The following is a 21259-nucleotide window of genomic DNA, read 5'->3' as shown; positions in this document are numbered from 1 at the left end:
ATATATGCTGTACCCTCTACCTGCAGTATTATTTTGTACCTTTATGATGGCCTAGTGATCAATAACCATTATTAATTAGGGTTTTTAGTGTATTTGTATATTTTTTGTTTTATTTTTATGTGTCTCATCTATTTTTATAAATTTGAGCATTTGTGGCAGTCATAAGTGGCTGCAAATATCCCTTTGGTAAATTTTTATTATTGTGAAGGAAGGGATTACTGATTATTGGTCTTATATCAGAACTGACTTCAAATTTCCCTCAGTTTATTATTCACTGCATTAAAAACATAAATTTACGACAGAAAAAGAAGTGGTAGATAATACTCATATATGTTCTGACAAGTACCATTTACAAAGTCTTTATTTCATATTAACCTATATAAACTATACTAAAAAGAATTAAGATGAAATGTAAAATTAAAATATCTTTAACATTTTCTGTGGACAAAATAATCATAATAGCTAGTACAATGTACAATAATGCATAATAGTTTTCTAAGCTTTTACATTTCTTCTCTTTCCTTTGATCTTACCAGAGACAAGATAGGGATTGTTACCCTTATTTTCAGATGGAAAAACCGAGTGTTAGAGATTTTCTTTTCCTCTCTTAGGCCTACATAGTTAGTGACAAGGGTAAAAGTAAATAAAGGTCTTCGGCTTTTAGTCCAGTGCTCTCTGCTTTATACCTGTGTCAAAGTAGAGGCTACTTGATGTATCAGTGTTGTTGTCTTGCAAAACATCAGTCCCTTTCTTACATGCTTTAGGCTCTGGATGGCCAGAATATCTATAATGCATGCTGCACTCTGCGTATTGACTTCTCCAAGCTCACCAGCCTTAATGTGAAATATAATAATGACAAAAGCAGAGACTTCACTCGCTTAGACCTTCCTACTGGTGATGGCCATCCATCCCTTGAACCCCCTATGGCTGCTGCTTTTGGTGAGTAGTTCTCTTTTGGGTCACAAAGCAAGTTTTCTGAAGTTAAAAGTTTCATTCATTAATCCATGTTATGTCAGTTAGCCTTTTTCTTCTTGGATTCTCTCAGTATTCTCTAAAGAAAGGCAAGACTCATAGAACAAAATGTGTCTGTCCATTAATTCTTAATATTAGTAGATTCTATTAGTTGGCAAAACAAGTGAATATCTGAAATTAAAAGTTACAAATTTATTTTCTAACATTAATATTACTCATTCTTTATAAACCATGCAACCATTTGCTTCAAATCAGTAGTCTTTTACATATTAATACTGGTTTAAACATGTTGGTTTATAGCCAACAGAATATTGGCATAAGTGCTCTTGAGAGAAATACTTTTTTCTTTTTAAGTAGTGATATTTTAAAACAAGGGCCTAAATTAGTGGCATATTTTCATTTATTCATTTATTATTTTGTTTTTTAAACATCAGAACGTCCATCTTTACCTTTAGTTTGTGTGAAGTTGCAATTTTGCATTAATAAAACTACAGTCTTCTGAATTCTCTCTGCAAATGTCACTTCAAGTGCTTCCTTCTTTTATTTAAAACTAGTTCTCAGTATTTTTATACTTTTTAAATAAACCTTTATAGAAAGGAAAAAGCAGTGGATGGCCCAGTGGATATATCATTAAGTAAATGTATAGTACTTTTTGGTTTTGCAGTTCTCAAAAGTGTGGTTTTATGTTTAGATAAAATATTAAATTTTACTACCCTTTGTGATTGACTCGTCTTTCCCAAATGACACCAATAAAAAGACTTTAAGTAGTATTTAGTCAATCTTCATTTTATAGGTGAGAAAAAAGTATCCTTAGCCAAATGGTTGTCCAAAATTTTCTGGAAAATAGTTTGTAACTTTAAAGTAAAAGTTTATTGCTGTTTATAACTGAAAAAATTAAGTGAACTATTCAGTTCACTTTCCTAAAATGGTTCAAGTTTCTGTTTTGGTCTGACCAAATTTTTGTGTTTTATATTTGTTACCAGCCCTTACTTACGTGTCTGATTTTGCAGAGCCAAAGGTCTTTGTAAATACATTTCAGTAACATGATAGAAAGCGAGTCTATTATTCAAGGTTGCCAAAACTTGACTAACAAATGCAGAACTGTAGTTACTCCAGTAATTGAATATATACTGTTGATGTAATTAATGTGTTCTGCATTGTGGGAGGAGGACATTTTAAAAATACAATTAAGAATTTTGGTTTCTGAATATAAGATATCAGAATGTTAACATCCTTTTTTATTGTATTAATAAATCCTTAGTCATTGCAAAGTTTTGTCTACATCCTAAGATAAGTGATTCATCAGAGGACAAAATGGTTTTTGTGTATTGTTTGAAAGTTTACTCTGCCTCTCATTAATATTTGACACAGTTTGCTATTCCCTCCTTTTTTCTCTTGGCTTCTGAAACACCACACTCTCCTAACTTTTTTCCCACCTCATTGGCTGTTCTTTCTCTCTTTTAAAGGTTGCCATTTAAAGTTCCTAGAGTTGTAAATAAACAAGCACTCTGTCCCTGTTTTTAGTGATACATGTTATACCTATAGATAAGCTTGTATAACATGTAAATGTATTTTTAATACCCATGTAATTACAACCCAGGTTAAGAAATAAAATATTTACACATACTGAAGAAGCATTCTTTGTACCCTTCTCATTGATTGTGCTCCCACTCTCCCAGCAATAACCAGTCTCAAATTTTATGATAATCATTCTTTTGCTTTTCAGCTTTTTCTTTCTGTTTTTTTTTTAACCACTCATTATGTGGCCCTAATTGTAATTTTAAAAAATTTTCTCCTATATTTAGAACTTTATGTAAATTGGAATCATGCTATTTATTTTCTTTTGTGACTTGTGATTCATTCATATACATAGCTGTTGTGTGTTCATTCTCATTACTGTCAAGTGTATAGATTCCCATTGTATGAATATACCACAGTTTGTTTATCTATTCTACTGTTGATACATTTGGGTTATTTTAGTTTGAGGCCATTATGAAAAATGCTGCTGTGAAATTTTCCTGATTATCGATGAGGTTGAACACATTTTTATTTATTGTTCATTCTCCCTTATGAATTTTCTGTTCAACTCTTTTGCGTATTTTTGTATTTGGTTTCTTGCATTTTCTTGTTTATTTCTAGGAATTCTTTATCCCAGATACTAGTCTTTTGTTGGTTATATGTGTTTCTCCCAGTCTTGGCTTCATGGTATTTTTATGTAGTCAAATTTATTTGGCATTTATTTCCTTTGTGTTTGTGTTTTTTGTGTCTTGTTTAAGAAATCCTTTACCCTGGCGTTACAAAGATACTACTTATATTCTAAAGTTTATAGTATTTTAGTAAGTTTGTTTTAAAATAATTTAAGTTGCAAGAATAGTATAAAGAATTCCCTTATATCCTTCATTCATATTCCCCAATTATTAACATCATGCCACATTTACTTTATCGTGTGTGTGTGTGTGTGTGTGTGTGTGTGTGTGTAGGTAGGTGGGTAGTTCCCCCCCTCCCCGCCCCGAATCACTGGAGAATAAGTGGCAGGCATGATGCCCCTACTTCTAAATGTGCATTGTGTGTTTTCTAAGAACAAGGACATTCTAACCTAAATATAGTTCAGTTATCAAATCAGGAAATTAACACTCATACAATAATGTTATCTAATCCATAGACCTTTTTAATTTTTGCCAGTTGTGAAAATAATATTCTTTATAAGAGAATTCTTTTTTCTGGTTAAGATCCAAGCCAGTATCAGGCTAATTAATTTTCATGTCTCTTTAGAGCCCTTTAATTTAGAACATTTCTTCATTCTTTGTCTTTCATGACGTTTGCATTTTTTAAGAGTTCAGGTTGAGTATTATATAGAATGTTTCTCAATACGAATTTTTTGGTGGAAATAATGTTGTGTCTTTCTCAGTTTGTTACATCAGGAGACACATGATGCCAGTTTATCCTATTCCTGGTGATAGTAACTTTGATCATATGGGGGAGGAAGACACTTTACCCTCGGGGTTCTTTTGGCTGGTCTAGTAATTGAGTATGCATGAGACGGATTAACAAGAGAAAATAACCAAATTTAGTTACATACATACACATGGGAACCCCACATACATGAGAGATGTGTCAGATATATGTCAGAGACCCCACATATATGGAGGTTCAAAGACAAAGGGCAAATGAGGTATATGTGACATTTTGAGCTAAGGGTGAGGTACGGTGCCTTCGGACTTCAGAGGGGATGAAGGTCATTGCAGGGTGATAAGAATAGTAGATGTTCAGTAATTAGTAGTTTGCCCTGCCCTATAGATGGGTCATAAAATCTTATTTCTGGTGATAACTCTTATTATGGGCAAGGCCTCTAATTTAAATTCTTCTAGGTAGTTAAACGGGGGCAGAAGTTTCTCTTGCGCCCGTAGGATCTTGTTGCCTTTAGCTCAAAATAATGTGCATACCAGAGAGGCACATCTTGAGGTGACTCATTCTGAACCCCTACAATCACTTATTAAGTTGGTTTCTGCCAAGTTTCTTCAAGTAAAGTTAGTTTTTCTAATTAATTTTTAGGCAGATGCATTGAGACTATATAAATATCCTTTTCCTTATCACTTTTCAGCTTTTAGTTTTAGCATCCATTGCTGAAATTACTTGTTATTCTGATGGTTGCCATATTGGTGGATTTCCATAATTTTTTTCTACATTTATTAGTTGAGATTTTATTATAAAGGACTTTTTTCTTAACACCATTCCATTCATTCATTCATTTTGTATAAATTTAACATATAACATTGTGTGAATTTAAGGTATACAACCTACACCTATATATTATATGATTGCAGATATAGCCATATTTAATCACATTACATAATTATAGTATAATGTTGTCTATATTCACTATAATGTATATTAGATCTCTATGACTTACTACTCATTGTATTTATTTTTTATGTCAGTATGGATTCCTACTTTATAGGTCAAAATTTTGTGCTATTATTTTTCATCTTATGCTCAAACTGTCCCAGATTTGGGCAGTGTAAGCTCTTTCACACTGGCTTCTATGGAATTTGAAGTGTCCCCATCATTGTTTGAACTCGTCCTTACTCTCTGGCAGAAGATATTTCAGATTTTTATCCTCCCTGACTTAACACTGCAAAATGAGCACTGATTCCTTTTAGTGGAAAATGGTATTTGGAAATCAATATCTAGGCATTAGATGTGGTTATTGCTAATAGGATGTCATTGCTTGTACACACTAGGATATATGCTTCATAAATATATTTTTCTTTGTATGTTTGTTTAAAAACCACAAATTTTAACCGATACCTCCAATTCCAATCCAGCACCCTTTTTCATATTGGTAACTTTTTTCTTCAAGAATGAGAAATCTAGTTTCCATTAGCCTCAACACATTTACTTACTTGCTCAATCCTATAATAACTTAAAAAGTAGTTTCAGATTTCTTAACACATACCATTAGAACTTCAGTTAATATTTGCTTAAGTCGTTTTCTATGCATTGTTCCATTGGTCTGTCTTTCCTTTTCTCATTACCTCATCTCAATATCTGATAGAGTAAATCTTTTTACCTTATTCTTCAAAAGTATCTTCACAGTTTTGACCATTTTACACATGAACTTTAGGATCAGCTTGACAAGTCCTCTTAAAAAAAAAAAAATTACGGGGTTTTGATTGGATTACATTGACTTTATAAATCACTTAGAAGATAATTGACATCTGCAATAGAGTCTTCCAGTCTTTGAACGTTGTACATCTCTCCATTCACTTGGATATTCCTTAATGTCTTTCAGTAACATTTGGTGACTTTTCTCCATAAAGGTTTGCATGTTTTGTTAGATTTATTACTAAGAACCATACTTTTAAGATTCTAATTCTAGAACTATTATTACTGATCTGTGTGACCTTGGGCAAATTGCTTAACTGCTTTGCACTTTGATTTCTTCATATGTGGAATGAGCATAATAGTAGTGTTTAACTGGTAGAGTTGTGATGAACATTAAATGTGCTGATGTACATAGAGTTTACAATGGTGCATGGCAGAGTGCAATGTGTTAGCTTATAGTGTCATTGTTGTTTTGTTTTCTAACTATTGCTAATATACAAATGTAGTGTTTCTTGGTTTCATTTTCAGCATCCTTGATAAACTAATTTTATATTCATTCCTTTTTCAAAACTGTTAATTTCTTTTTCTTTGGTAGGATGCAGTTAACTTCTGAAATTTATATAGAAATGGAAAAAGAAAGTAGAAGGTTAAAAGGAATTAAATGTTTTTAAATTCCAAGACTTAATGTAAAGCTGCAGTAATCAAGCCAGTTTGGTAATGTAAAAAGGATAGATACGGAATCTAGAATTAGATCCACACATATGTAGTCAGATGATTTTCAATAAAATTGCCAATGTAAAATTTAGTAGGAAAAGGGAACTCTTTCAACAAGTAGATTTTGGAGAGGTGGATATCCATATTAGAAAAAAAAATAAACATTGATCTTTATCTCACACCATATTAACAGATGGACTTGAAATGGATCTTAGACCTCTGTGTAAAACTAAAACTTGGAGAAGAAAATGTGGGAGAAAATCTTTGCAACCTGAGGATATGATAAACAAAGGTTTCTTAGATAGAACACAAAAGGCACATCTGTAAAAGGAAATAATTTATATATTGTACATCAAAATTTAAGTTTTACTCCTTCAAATATACTATCAAGAAAACCAAAAGGCAAGCTACAGACTTGAAGGAAAATATTTGCAACACATATATTAGACAAATTCATCATATCACATTATATAAAGAACTCTTATAGCTCAATAATAAAACAAGAAACCAATAAAAATGGGCAGAATATTTGAAGCGTTACTTTACAAAGCACATGAAAATATGCTCAACATCTCTAGTCATCAGGGAGATGGAAATGAAAATCACAGTATTACTACATGCTCATCAGAATGACTAAAATTAAAAAGGCTTCCTTTACAAGGATGTAGACCATCTGTCACTAGCATATTGTGTTGGTGACAATGTAAAATTTAGGTACAACCAGTTTGGAAAAGAGCTTGGCAGTTTCTTAAAAAGCTAAACGTGTACCTACAATATGGCTCGGTCATTCATCCAGTCATTTACCCAAGAGAAATTAAAGTTATGTTCACACAAATGTGTACACAGATGTTCATAGTAATTTTATTTGTGATGACCAAAATCTAGACATACTCTATTATAGGTCGATGGATAAGCAAAAAGTTTATCCATGTGATGATGAAATACCATTCAGCACTAGAAAGAAAGAAATTGATAAGAACCACAGGATAATCCTGAATGAAAGAAGCCAGACCAAAAAAATGTATGATCTGCTTATATATAATTCTGTTAAATGCAAACTAATCTATAGTGATAGAAAGAAGGTCAATGGGAACAGAAAGCAGGTTGCTTGAGGACAGGGTTTGGAGACAGATGGATTGCAAAAGGGACAAAAGGAAATTTTTGAGGTGATGGAAATATTTGTTATCTTGATTGTAATAGTTTCACATGTTTTAGATATACATCAGAACTCTTCAGTATCTTTTATATATGTATAGTTTATTGTGTGTATACTGTCAAAGAAAAATAAGTCATGTCTTTTCAGTCTAATGCTGATAACCCTCCAAAGGTTCCCATTCCTTTCAGAGTAAATGCCCACGTCTATCTATAGTGGATTACGAGGGCCTTATCCACTCCAATTTTACTTTTTGACATATCTCCTTTGATGCTCCCTCTGCATACCAAACTGACTTCCCTCCTGTTTCTAGAACATGTTAGGTATGTACCCATCTCCATCCAAATTGTAGCACCAGTTATTCCCTCTTCCTGGAGTGCTTTTTCCCATACACCCTCAGATTTTAGATTTTGCTCATGCTGTCTTCTTTGATCTATGCTGACCAGCCCTCCCTCAGTATTCTGATTCTCCTGATATATATACATATATATATATATATATATATATATATATATATATATATATATATACATATACATATATATCTGTGTGTGTGTGTGTATAGTATTTTCACCTTCTTATTTATGCAGTTAACTCATTTACTGTGTTTATTGTTTATTCTGTTTTCATCACTAGAATTAAGGTTTACCAGGGTAGGTTTTTAAGGTTACTGATATTTGTGCCTGACATAAAATAGGCACTCAAAAAATATTTGTTGAATTAATGTTTATTATTCTGATTTTTCCACTACTGTTTTTGAAGTTTAACTCTGTTTCGTATTTTCATATAGGATTTTTAACTTTCATACTTATTTTAACTAAAATCTAAAGTTAATTGATAGCAAATCCTTTCCTTACATAATACAAGAACTTCAGGACACTTTAACTCCTTTACCATCTTTTTAAATCTACTCCAAATTCGTTATATTGTTATGTTTTAATATTTATTTTATTTTAACTTGGCAATTTACTAGTACTGCTTTATACAATCAGTATTCATTTAGATTAAACCATATATAACTCCATAGGCATTTCATTCCTTCTTTCCACCTAGGATCACTTACCTTCTGTCTGAAGAACACCTTTTAATATTCACTGAGGGAAGTTTGTGGTAACATATTTGAAGTTATTTGTCAAAAACAGCCTGTATTGGGCAGCTGGATGGCTCAGTTGGTTAGAGCCTGAGCTCTCAACAACAAAGTTGCCGGTTCAGTTCCCACATGGGATGCTGGGCTGCGCCCCCTGTAACTAAAGATTGAAAATTGCAACTGGACTTGGAGCTGAGCTGCGCCCTCCACAACTAGGTTGAAGGGCAACGACTTGGAGTTGATGGGCCCTGGAGAAACACACTGTTCCCCAATATTCCCCAATGAAATTTATTGGAAAGAAAAAGTATTGTCGATTTTAAATGATGTTTTTGTTTAACATGGAGTTCCAGGTTGACAGCTATTTTTCGTTCAATATGTTAAATCATTCCACAATATTCTGGTTTTCATTGTTGCTCTTAGAAAGTCAGCTGTCAACCTGACTATTGTTCTTTTCTTACTGGCTGTTCTTTAGATATTTTCTTCATCTTTGATGTTTTGTAGTTTCGGTATGATTTGTTCTGATTGGAGCTTATTGGGCTTCTGATTGGAGCTTATTGGGATTGTTGTCCTTTTTTTTTGGTTCTAAAAATTATCTTTTCATATATTCTTCCCACTAGTTCTTTTTTTACCTTCTGGAACTTTGATTAGACCTGTTATACCCTCTTACTATATTCTGAGTGTCTCAAACTATCTTATTTTCTATATGTTTATCTCAGTTGCATTCTGAGTAATTTCTTAGAGCCTAACTTTTATTTCATTAACAGTCTTTTTGCCTTTGTCTAATCTGTTGTTAAACTTTTCTGGTAATTTTAGATTTTAATAATTATTTTATATTTCTATAAATTTTATTTGGTCCTTGTTTTATTTTTTTTCTAATTTATTTTGGGGAACAGTGTGTTTCTCCAGGGCCCATCAGTTCCAAGTTATTGTCCTTCAATGCAGTTGTGGAGGGTGCAGCACAGCTCCAAGTTCAGCCGTTGTTTTCAATCTTAGTTGCAGGGGGCACAGCCCACCATCCCATGGACAGGAATTGAACCGGCAACCTTGTTGTTGAGAGCTCTCACTCTAACCAACTGAGCCATCCAGCCGCTCAGCAGCTGCTCATTGTCTTCAATCTAGTTGTGGAGGGCGCAGCTCACTGGCCTATGTGGGAATCGAACCGGAAACCCTGTTGTTCAGAGCTTGCACTCTAACCAATTGAGCCATCCAGCCACCCCTATTTGGTCCTTGTTTTAAAAGTGTCTCCTCCCCTACAGATATTTTTCAGCATGTTTTTTATTTTTTCAAATATACTGTTTAAATCTTCATCTGATAATTCCAGTATCTGAAATCTTTGTAGTTGTATTTCTGCAGTAAGATTTTTTTCTTTTTTTTTTTAATGAGTTACTTAGTTTGCTTGGAGAATTAATTTGTGAGTTTTTGAGGTGGTATGTTTCTCCAGAGAGAATTTGCTTGTCTGCAATATTAAAACGCTATGTTTGGGGCCATTTCTGTCTAAATCTACAGCTTCATTAATTTTCCTCTGGACCTTAAGAAACATGAATTTGGGCTGCAAATTTGCATGAGAGCTTGCTTTTGCTTAGAACTTTCCAGGAAGGTTTTTATTCCTTCTCTGCTAGACATGTAGGTAACTTGCCTTGAAGTCTTCTGAGGGTAGGAAGAGTAGGTAAATGGGATAGGTTATTTCAGGCTTACACTCTGGATGAATATTGTGAAACTCTCCTATTAACTTCTTCCTTGGGTTAACCCTGGAATTTGTATCTTGTCCACTACCCCATGGGGCTGACAAAACCACAGCTCAGCTTCACAGGTTAGTTTTTTGGCCTGGTTATTTCTTATCATCTTGTCAGCTGTTAGATGTTTTTTTTTTAAAGATCTTTTTACTCTTTCATTAGGCATTTTCTCCTGTAAGGTTGGTGTGTATTATTTAGTCTGCTATTATACCCACGTTTAAAAAAACACAATTGTGCTATATTTTTTTATAGTACGCATTCTTTATAATATTTTAAATGGTTCTGCATTTTGTCTAGTGACTCCGTGTAATTTATTTAATCACTCTCCAATTTGGACATTAAACTTATTTATTTGGGGTTTTGCTATGATAAATAACACTGATAAACTGATTTCATTGGTTAAAATGTTATCTATTAATTTGCATTGCCTTAATTGCTGTTGTGGTGGTATATTTTTCCAAATGTAAAATATCTATTGTTAGTCATTCAGATCTTAAACCTTTTTTCTTAAAGTTTTGTATAATCTTTTTTCAAAAGATACTAACCCATTGTCTAACAGGTTACTTTGCTAAAATGTTTGTTTCTGCTTATGTGAGTATAGATTTATGGAAACTTTATAAATGATTCTTTTGTCAAATTTTAACAAGTGTTCTTGTTAATCATCATGTTATATTTGGAAGCAGTTATTTAAAATTTGGGTCTGGTAATCGCTTGCCAGTTCTTCTGTTTATCACTATTTCATGTTCTGTGACAGTTACCTCAAAATTTTTCATTATTTCCATAAAACCTACTGCTAGTCTGCCTCCTTCCCCGTAGCCATCTATATTAATAGTCTCTTTGTTGTGTTTAAAAAGTACCTCCCTTGCCCTCTCCCCAAATCTCAGTGGTTTCCAGCAATTAACATTTATTTCTCTCACAGCACTGACTGCTTAGGCAGCTGTGAATCTGCTTTTGCCCTTAATTCATATGTCTTTGGCCAGGGCTGAAGATGTCACTGCACTTGAGACATGGCATTCTTATGGCAGAAAGTAAAACAAGAGAGCTGCTGTAAACCGATAATGCCTCTTAGGCTTCTGTATAGAGGCATGGGCATGTCTGTGTGTGTATTCCTGTGACATGATTAAATGCAGTGAGAATTGCATAGAAATGTATGTTCCTCCCATAGAAGGCACTGCAAGTCACATGACTGGCCAGAGATATATGGAAAGGGCAAGTGAATACTTGTCAACAATAATAGAATCAATCAGGGCCAGCCCGGTGGCTCAGGAGGTTAGAGCTCCACGCTCCTAATTCCGAAGGCTGCCGGTTCGATTCCCACATGGGCCAGTGGGCTCTCAACCACAAGGTTGCCAGTCTGACTCCCGCAAGGGATGGTGGGCTGTGCCCCCTGCAACTAGCAACAGCAACTGGACCTGGAGCTGAGCTGCGCCCGACACAACTAAGACTGAAAGGACAACAACTTGAAGTTGAACGGCACCCTCCACAACTAAGATTGAAAGGACAACAATTTGACTTGGGAAAAAAAAGTCCTGGAAATAATACAATCAACCATATCTCTTCCTATGATTAACTTCCCACTGTAAATTTTTTATAATTACTCATTTCCATAATGAAGATTCGTTATTGTCTTCCCTTATCCCTTAAATATAAAAATAAATCATTTTACCTGTATTCTCCAGACTACTTGAATGTAAGTTAAGACAGATTCTTGTCTGCTTTGTTCAGTGCTTCCTTAGCACTAAAAGAATGACTGGCTCATAATATGCTTTCAGTAAATATTTGTTTCCTTCATTTCATCAGTTATTCTGTCAGTTATTCTTTTGTATCTTCAATTCTCTTGCTAGCTTTATCCCTGAAGTCTCTTAATGACTATATTTTCTTGAATTATTTAAATAAATTGCAGCTGTATATTTAACAAATTCTGTTATATAGTTCTCTTTAATGAAGAGAATAAACTAATGAGCTCTTGACTCCTCCAGAAAATACAGCCTACATACTTCTTCCTATAAATACGCTCATCACTCTATCACTAAAAATAACAACCTTTGTCCCTTTGACTCTTACAATCTGACTTCTCACTATTACCCTAAAACTATTCTTTACCTTTTACGTTTCTCATTCTCTTTGACCTCTATTAACCCCCCCAAAAAAAACAACCTCTGTTCCTCTAGCTCCTGAAGGATTAGAATTCACTTTTTATTTCTATTTCTAAGGCTATTCTGTTTTCACTTTTCCTTAGAATGTTCTTCTTCCTTCATCTACCCTTTAAGTGTACTAATACACCCAGGCTCTATTTTTTACTCTCCTCATTTCTTGTCTTGTGCCCTTTTTAGTGAAGCTCTCATTCATATGGCTTTTATGTAGAAATAAATATAAATATAAATTTGTGTCTTATAATGGTTATTCTGAGTTTGCCCCTTTGTAGGCATTTCCATGTGAACGTTTTACCATTACCTCCCCCTTGACATGTCCAAAACCAAATTGTTTTCCTGCTAGTACTGATTCCTCCATTTGAACTAACTCCTGTTTTTGTTGATAGTTACCAAGCTTCTAAAAGGAAAGGGGAAAATGCCAGCATTTGTTCAGCATCTAATACATACTAAACACTGTGATTTTTTAATTACGTATTGTCTAGCTCAAGTTTTACCCCCTGAGAAACTTTCTCCAAATAATCACAGTGAATCTTCTGGTTTCCCTTCTTCTTAGACTACGTGCACAGTACATTTGTGTTTAAACCACTAGATCCTCAGCATACAAATCTCCTGTAATTCATACTTTTAGTTTGTAAACCTCTCAAAGGCAAGAATTTTAATTTCATATTTCCTTTTTATGAGCGCCATACCCCATAGGTACAGTACAATTTAATAAGTATTTGATGATTTTCACATAGAAACAATGCTCTAAATAAGGGCAAGAATCTTAACCTAAAGAACAAAACTAAATAACTAATAACTCAAAACTAAATAACAGCTACTGTACTCTTGAACCTTGAACCCAATTGAAAGGGATTAGCCTCTGGAAATGCCAAGAGGCTGTTACGTATTAAGGATCACCTTAATATGTAAGGTGAACAAATTTTTACTTCATAACAGAATCACTTTATCAATATTACACCCTCATATAGCCATTTTATTTGCTTTGATAACCATATTTATAGATGGTAGTATATTTATTTTAGCTTCTTTTTCCCCCATTAGGTGCACCAGGTATAATTTCCTCACCATATGCAGGGGCTGCTGGATTTGCCCCAGGCATTGGATTTCAAGGTACAGGTGACTCCTTTAAAGTTGAATTTGAAATGATTTTTGTGATGTTGTATATTTTCTAGGAACTTACCAAGACGAAAAATATTACCACATTGGAAGGATTTACAACAAAAGTATTAAAAGCCACCATAAAAGTGGCTAATTATATGATACACAGCTTCCTTTATTTACAAATAATTCTATAAAATCTGTATGTGAGGGTAATACTTATTATATAGCACTTTACAAAGTTACAAAATGCTTTCCCATACAGAATGTCATACATTCTGCATGTATACAATCACCTGTTTTAGGCATACAACTCTGATTTTTTAGTGAATTTATAGAGTTGTGCAGCCATTTACCACAGTCCTCTTTTAGAACATGCTCCACGACCACTTTACGTGTATATTTGTGACTTCTGTTCAAGGACTTTTTAAAAATATATATCTGGTTTTATGGGAGAAGTCAATCTGAAAATTACATCTACTTTGTAGAAATGTGCTACAGTATATCTATTTCAAGAAAAAAGGGAGTGCTGTAGTTGATAGACCCTCTGAGAAGCCTAATGGCTTTTAAGACCAGTGAATTCAGTTGCTCCGCAAAGTACTGTATAAATAATAGAATACTGAGTATGATGTTAAAGATTAAGGAACTTGACTTCCAGATAGGCTCTGTAGGGCAAAAAAATAGGTCTTTGATAACCTTATGGTAATTTTGACATATTTTCTTCTATATTTTTGCTTTTTTCTTCATTTATCTACTTACATTATATCAAGTGTTGTACGGTAATTCTCCAGATAACTAGAATATGAAATGCTTTTGGTATTTTTATAAGGTATATCAGTCCCAGCTGTTCCTGGAGCTCTTGGTCCGCTCACACTCACCTCCTCTGCTGTCACTGGAAGGATGGCCATTCCTGGGGCTGGTGGTATACCAGGAAATTCTGTTCTGCTTGTCACCAATCTCAATCCTGATGTGAGTTGAAAAGTATTATAAATAGTCTTTCAGGAAGAGGTCTATAGTAGCTTCTGATCTAGTGTTGTATTCCAATAAAAACATACAAGTTCGTTGTAAGCATTTTTATTAAAATTCATCACTAGTATATATAGAGGAGCATATAAAATAAATACTTTAAACAAAGTCAACTGTCATTACTAGTAAATTTATTTAAAAATTTTACTTAGTCAGATACTTACACTTTGTGTTATTCTTTTCAGTTTATCACACCACATGGGCTTTTTATCCTATTTGGTAAGTTCTTTTTTGCTGTTTTTAATATTATCTGTGATGTGGATTGAACACCTTTCATCATTCAGTAATATTTATTGACTATGTGCCACGTAGTGTGTTTGACACTGATGATAGAGTAGCAAAGTAATTACAATTACAATAAAATTTTATAAAAAGGGAAATAGTTATTGTAAAGGAAGTATATAGGTGGGAGAACTAACCTTACTGAGAGAATCACAGATGATGTACCAAGAGAAATGACAGTTAAGTTGACTTACGAAAAATGAGTAACCGTTAGCCACACAGAAAAGGGAGGGCAAATGTCCTTTCACAGGTACTACGTAGCAGTGAGAGAGAGAGAGAGAACTTCTGGAACACGGAAGTGAAGAAGTCCAGTGGAGAGTGTAAAGGAGAACCTGTTGAAGCTGGACAGGTGGATAGGAACAACGTCATGAATAGCTTTGTAAGCTAAATTACAGAGCTTGGTTTTAACCTAGTGGGAAACCATTGAATAGTTTTAAGCAGGAGAGAGGCAAAATGGGATACAGGTTTTACAAATAAATCTCCAAACTTTCTAATAGTGTTCCTCTCTCAGTTAAAAAAAAAAAAAAAAAAAAAATGTACTCCTAATTTATATGATTAATTATTAATAAATTTCATCCATCTTTTACTATATTCATTATGTATAGTGTAATATGTACAAATATATGGGCAATGAAATAAGCAGTATTTAATATTTTAAAGATTTTTATTAATGAAACTTTTTATAAAAACTATTATTAGCATTGAGTGAGAAATATGATTTAATAGGTGTCGTTATTTTCAGAAATCTTGTTTATTTTGATTCAGTATTCCAAGGTCTGATTCTAAATTCACTTTAGTACTTGATCTTAATGGTTGTCATAATTGAAAAAGATACCTCATAAAAATGTGTAACATAAATAGAAGTGTTTCATTGTTGCTGTACCTAATTAGGATACTGATTTTTCAATCTAAACCACTAATTTTTGTTGTGCTTTACTTAGAAAAGTTCCCTTTTTCCTCATTACATTAGTTGATCTTGAAAATTGTTGCATTAGAATATTTTTAACAAATGGGGTTAAAGTTCATTTTCATTTGGAAGAATTTTTAATACGACAGAAAATCGTTCCAGATTTTTTGAATGGGTAATAGGCATTTTTGAGGTATAATTTATAGCCACACGATTTACCTGCTTGAAGTACACAACTCCAGGATGGTTAGTAAATTTATGGAATTGTGCAGCCATTATTACCCAAGTCCAATTTTAGAGCATTTCCATCACCCCACAGAGATCCTTCAGGCTCATTTGCAATAACCATAAAAGTTTTTATTCATGACTCATTTCTGTAATTTCGGTAACAAAATCATGTATTAATGATACATTTTCATATGTCTCTTTAATAGCCAAACCACATGTCTTTCTAAAAGTAATTAATTTCTCATTCATTTAAAAAAATACCACCTTCAGCTTGAAGGCCAAATTGTGTTATTGTAAAAATAATACCTATTTCAGCCACTTGCCACTTCTAAAAAGGAAAGCAAATTTAGAATACTTGTCTTGTTGTTTTAAATTCTAAAAGTACCATTCATCTCTGAATTCAGTTGCTCTTCTGTGCTTGCCCACAAGATAACCAGCACTCCTTTGTGTGCCTTGAAGATTTTCATAGTCATTCTCTCACTGCATTACAAAATGTGGTAATGATGCTACTACTTACAAGGGTCTTATTTTTGTAATATTGGTGATACCCTGTAGCATATAAACTGCAAGATATTTTAATACACTGGATGAAAAAAATCAGGATGCTCTTTATATTATAGACACTTCTGCTTATAATTTTATCTATGTATTAAAAATTAGTAAAATGTAGTTTTGCATACTGGTTTTATATAAACAAATCAGTGTAAAGAAGAGTTTGATTCTTTTTCTCCCATACTCCAATGAACCATTTTGCCTCTCCTTTGGGATGTGGTGCCCACTGTGAGGAACACTAGTGTAGAAAAATTGGATGTAAGGAGTTCAGCAGGAGGCTGTTACAATAGTCCAGAGAGATGGTAAACGGTGTTGATAGCTTTGATAGTAATGAGGGTGGGAAGAAGTGGACAAATGTGAGAGATACTTAAGCCATATAAGCAACGGGTGCCAGTGATTGATTGGATATATGAGTTTAAGGAAAGGAAGTCCAAACATGAATCCAGGTGTCTGGAATAAGTATGATAGTAACATTTATCAGCAGTCTGTGGTCACTGTAAGTGGGAAGGGAAAAAGATTTGGAACACAGAAGAGTTACATATTTGGGAGCATATGTATGAAATGCCCAGGGAATATATGTAATCTGAGAGAAGAAGCCTTTAAGGTGTATTAGTAAAATTAATCAAATATTACATAGTTGGACATTAAAAATTGTTTTGTTTTGTCTTTTTAATTAGGAGTATATGGTGATGTACATCGAGTGAAGATTATGTTTAATAAGAAAGAGAATGCTTTGGTTCAGATGGCAGATGCAAATCAAGCTCAGCTAGGTACTAATGACTAATAACAATGATAACCTCTCCCTTTTATACAGGAATCTTCCTATAAAGTAAACAAACTTACAACTAGTAGGAATATACTTTTACTGAAGAGTATCTCTTTATGCTAACGTCTTTATTATTTGGACCTCTTGTATTTTAAGATTAAAAATATTGATTACTCTTTGAAGTCTGAAGTTCATTATTTATCTACTTGAACATATTGCTATTTAGAGCTTTGTCTCTAGGGTTTTTCTGTTAACTGTAAACCAATAAACATAACTTACTCTGTTTTACTTTGTTTGTTTGTTTACTTGTTTGTTTTCCTTCCAAATTAAGTTTTCTAGAACCATTGCATGGCATAAAAGTTTAGGCAGACTTCATAATGACGGTCCAAAGTGTCATTCCATGACCTCACTGTTCATTGTTATAATGGCTATTAAAATACTTCTACTCGGATACTTTATAAAAAATACTTTGCCTGAGATTAAACTAATTTATTCAATATTTTCTGAGCACTTATGTTCCAGGCACTATGGAACTTCCTGGCACTATACTAGGAAGACAGTTATTTTTTGTTTGATTATTTTTCTTTCATTATAGTAAAATTAATCATTTAATCCATTTCTATATATAAGAGTTTTTTAATTTAAAACCATTTTAACCCTCAAACTGACAATATAATTTTAAATGACTAAATAAAAAGAATTTATAATTTAAACACATTTTAGAGAGACTGTCTTAATTCCCAAACTTCTCTTGTTTTCTTCCTATGCACCAGCAATGAACCATCTGAGCGGTCAGAGACTTTATGGAAAAGTGCTTCGTGCCACACTGTCCAAACATCAGACAGTTCAGCTTCCTCGAGAGGGACAAGAAGACCAAGGTCTGACTAAGGATTTTAGTAACAGTCCTTTGCATCGCTTTAAAAAGCCTGGCTCTAAAAACTTCCAGAATATTTTTCCGCCGTCAGCCACTCTGCATCTTTCCAACATCCCGTATGTACCTAATTAGATATTATTCATTTAGATAATTAATAACCTACAGTATATGTTTTAGGAGAGGCAAAAACTCTGAAATTATCTAAAGCAGTTGTCTTATTAACTAATTTCTTGTGAGATGATTCATTTGCCATTATGTCTTAAGGTTATATCTCCAGTTATACACTGCAAAAGTAAAAGATAACAGTTTTTTAAAAATTTTTTTCCAAATAGAGAATTAGCAACTAGTGACCTTTCAGTTATAAAAGGGCATAAAAATAAATTTATGCAGAAATATTCCATTGGTACATACTTGTTCATCCCTTTCTATAGAAGTAAAGATAAGTAACCAACATAGCAAAATCAAATAATTTATGTATCTAAGAATTTGATAAAAAAGAATTCTTTATTTTTTATCTATAAGCTTCAAAGCCCTATATAAGTTAATTATTTAATAGTTAAAAATGTTTTGGGTTTTTTTTTGGGTTTTTTTTTTTTTTGGTGGCCACTGTGTATTAACCATTGTTGTAACAGACTTGTTCTTTAGTCATCTTCACACTCCGGGATCAACAGACTACAGACCATGGGCCAAAACCATTTGTTTTTATATGGCCCATCAGCTAAGATTGATTTTCATATTTTCAAATAGTTGGGGGAAAAGCAAAAGAAAAATATTTTTTGGTTTGAGAAAATTATACAAAATTTCAAATTTCACCACCCATAAATAAAATTTCATGGAGTATAACTATACTCATTCATTTATGTATTATTATCTATGGCTGCCTTTGAGCTACAACAGTAAAGCTGAAGAGTTGCAACAGAAACTGTATGGTCTTCAAACCTAAAATATTTACTGTGTGGACCTTTATAGATAACATCTCGCAATCCCTGTTCTAATTCTTGAAATCCTTGACCTACAAAGATGGCAATTTTGTATAACTTAATCTAATACATGAAGCAGGATAAGCTTTGGGAAGGGAGAGGTAAAAGCTGTGGGGTATGGTTGTACATGCACATGTGTATGGAAATTTAAACACTGAGGGAATGGAGAATGGTAAAGTTCTGGAACACTTATTGAGAATGAGAATATGAGATGAATAGGTATAGAAAATAATTACTTAAAATAGTGTTGAATACTCAGGGTCTCAGCTAGTCCCCAGTTAGGCTACATAGAGAAACCTTAAATCTGAATTGGGCAGTGGCTCAAACATCATGCCAGCCAGGAAACTAGAAGAGCCACTTAAGAAAAATCTAGATTATGTGGATCTAGAAATTTAACAGCTCATCACTACAGAGTCAGGTAGAGGGGCAGCATATTTAGGTTAACTGAGGCAGGCTCCTGTCCTTGTTACCTTCTTAAATACAATACGTTGTCCAGGAGCTGGTCTCAGTTGCAGCATACACAGGACACGCAGGTAGAAGAGAAAGGGGCATTAATATTTTTTGAGCCTCTACAGAGTTCTGGCACTGTGATGGTGTTTTACATGTATTACCTCATTAAATCTCCCTATTAGTCTTTTTTTTTTAATTGTGATAAAACACGCACAGCATAAAATTTATCATCTTAGCCATTTTTGAGTGTGCAGTTCAGTGTATGTGCACATTAAGTACATCCATATTATGCAGCCATCACCTTTATCCATCTGTAGATCTTTGTCATCATCCCAAACTGGAACTCTGTACCTATTAAACAATAACCCCATTTCCCTCCAACCCCCAGTCCCTGATAACCTCTACAATAGTCCCCCTTTATCCACAGATATGTTTTAAGGCCCCCCGTGAATGCCTGAAACCACGGATAATACCGAACTCTATGTATCCGTATGTTTTTCCTATGCATACATAATACCTCGATAACGTTTAATTTAGAAATTGGCACAGTAAGAGATTAACAACAATAACAATAAAAATAGTATAATTATAACAATACACTGTAATAAAAGTTATGTGAATGTGGTGTCTCTTAAGTCAGGAATTTTTACCTTTTCACTTAAAAGAAGCACTTGACGGCTTCTCTTTGGCATATGTAAATTGCCAGCATCATTCCTCTTGTACTTTGGGGCCCTTATTCAGTAAGATAAGAGAGACTTGAGCGCAAGCATTGCGATACCGCAGTAGTTGATCTGAACGCTGAGAAAGAAGGTTACTAATGGCAATAGGCTGGTAGCGTATACAGTGTGAATACGCTGGGTAAAGGGGTGATGCATGTTCCAGGCAGCTGGCAAGAAATTTTATCACACTACTCAGAAGGGTGTTCAATTTAAAACTTACAAATTGTTTATTTCTGGAATTTTCCATTCAATATTTTCAAACCACCTATAGCTGAAATCTCAGAAAGCAAAACTGCAGATAAGGGGGGACTACTGTATTCTGCTTTGTGTGCCTGTCAGTGTATTCATAATAACGTTTGAAGTAAGGTCATGAGTTTCATTTTATCGATGAAACTGAGAGGCTCAGGTTTAGTAACTTACTCAAACTGTCATACCAAATGAATGAGAAATAGAATGAATGCTGAGCTGTCTCCCTGCAGAGCTAGTTATTGTTCTTCTGTACTGTCCTTGCTGGCAGTGGTGAGATGAGAGAGTCTACTTTTAGTCAGTTGACTCTCGTGTAATAGACCACTGTATTAGCTACTGCTGCTAACTGAGGCAGGCTCCTGTCGTTACCTTCGTTGCCTACATTTTCTTGCTCTTTATATACCTGCCCACATCCTTTGCAAAAGATTTGAGATAAAATTCCATTGTTTGAGGACATGTATGTGTCAGCCTCGAAACCTCTTCCAGGGCAGTTCCAAATCATGTCTTCATGCATGGCTTTCTTTCTTTGAAATGTCAAATACTCTAGAGATTTGATGATTGCAAGGTCATCTTTGCTTCATTAGGGCTAAGGTAGTTGGTTGACTCTCTCTGTGATGTTTTCACAGCCCTTCTGTTACAATGGATGATCTGAAGAACCTTTTCACAGAAGCTGGATGTTCAGTGAAGGCTTTTAAATTCTTTCAGTAAGTC

The 21259-nt window shown here is 33.8% G+C and overlaps 1 protein-coding gene across 7 annotated transcripts in view; it reads left to right on the top strand.

Annotated features, from left to right (window-relative positions):
* The window catches only part of PTBP3 (polypyrimidine tract binding protein 3), a 99016-nt gene that overhangs the window by 72772 nt on the left and 4985 nt on the right, over positions 1 to 21259 (top strand). For all 7 annotated transcript variants that reach the window (XM_033123002.1, XM_033123001.1, XM_033123004.1 and 4 more), the window contains 7 exons: positions 765 to 939; positions 13462 to 13530; positions 14348 to 14487; positions 14730 to 14763; positions 17191 to 17283; positions 18053 to 18269; positions 21175 to 21252. In XM_033123002.1, the coding sequence (XP_032978893.1) occupies positions 765 to 939; positions 13462 to 13530; positions 14348 to 14487; positions 14730 to 14763; positions 17191 to 17283; positions 18053 to 18269; positions 21175 to 21252 (806 nt within the window). The remainder of the gene's footprint in view (positions 1 to 764; positions 940 to 13461; positions 13531 to 14347; positions 14488 to 14729; positions 14764 to 17190; positions 17284 to 18052; positions 18270 to 21174; positions 21253 to 21259) is intronic.

This window comes from Rhinolophus ferrumequinum, chromosome 12 (assembly GCF_004115265.2).
Source record: "Rhinolophus ferrumequinum isolate MPI-CBG mRhiFer1 chromosome 12, mRhiFer1_v1.p, whole genome shotgun sequence".
In the NCBI taxonomy this organism is placed as follows: Eukaryota; Metazoa; Chordata; class Mammalia; order Chiroptera; family Rhinolophidae; genus Rhinolophus; species Rhinolophus ferrumequinum.
The sequence above is the reverse complement of the archived record's forward strand: the minus strand, read 5'-3'. Positions and strand labels throughout refer to the sequence as shown.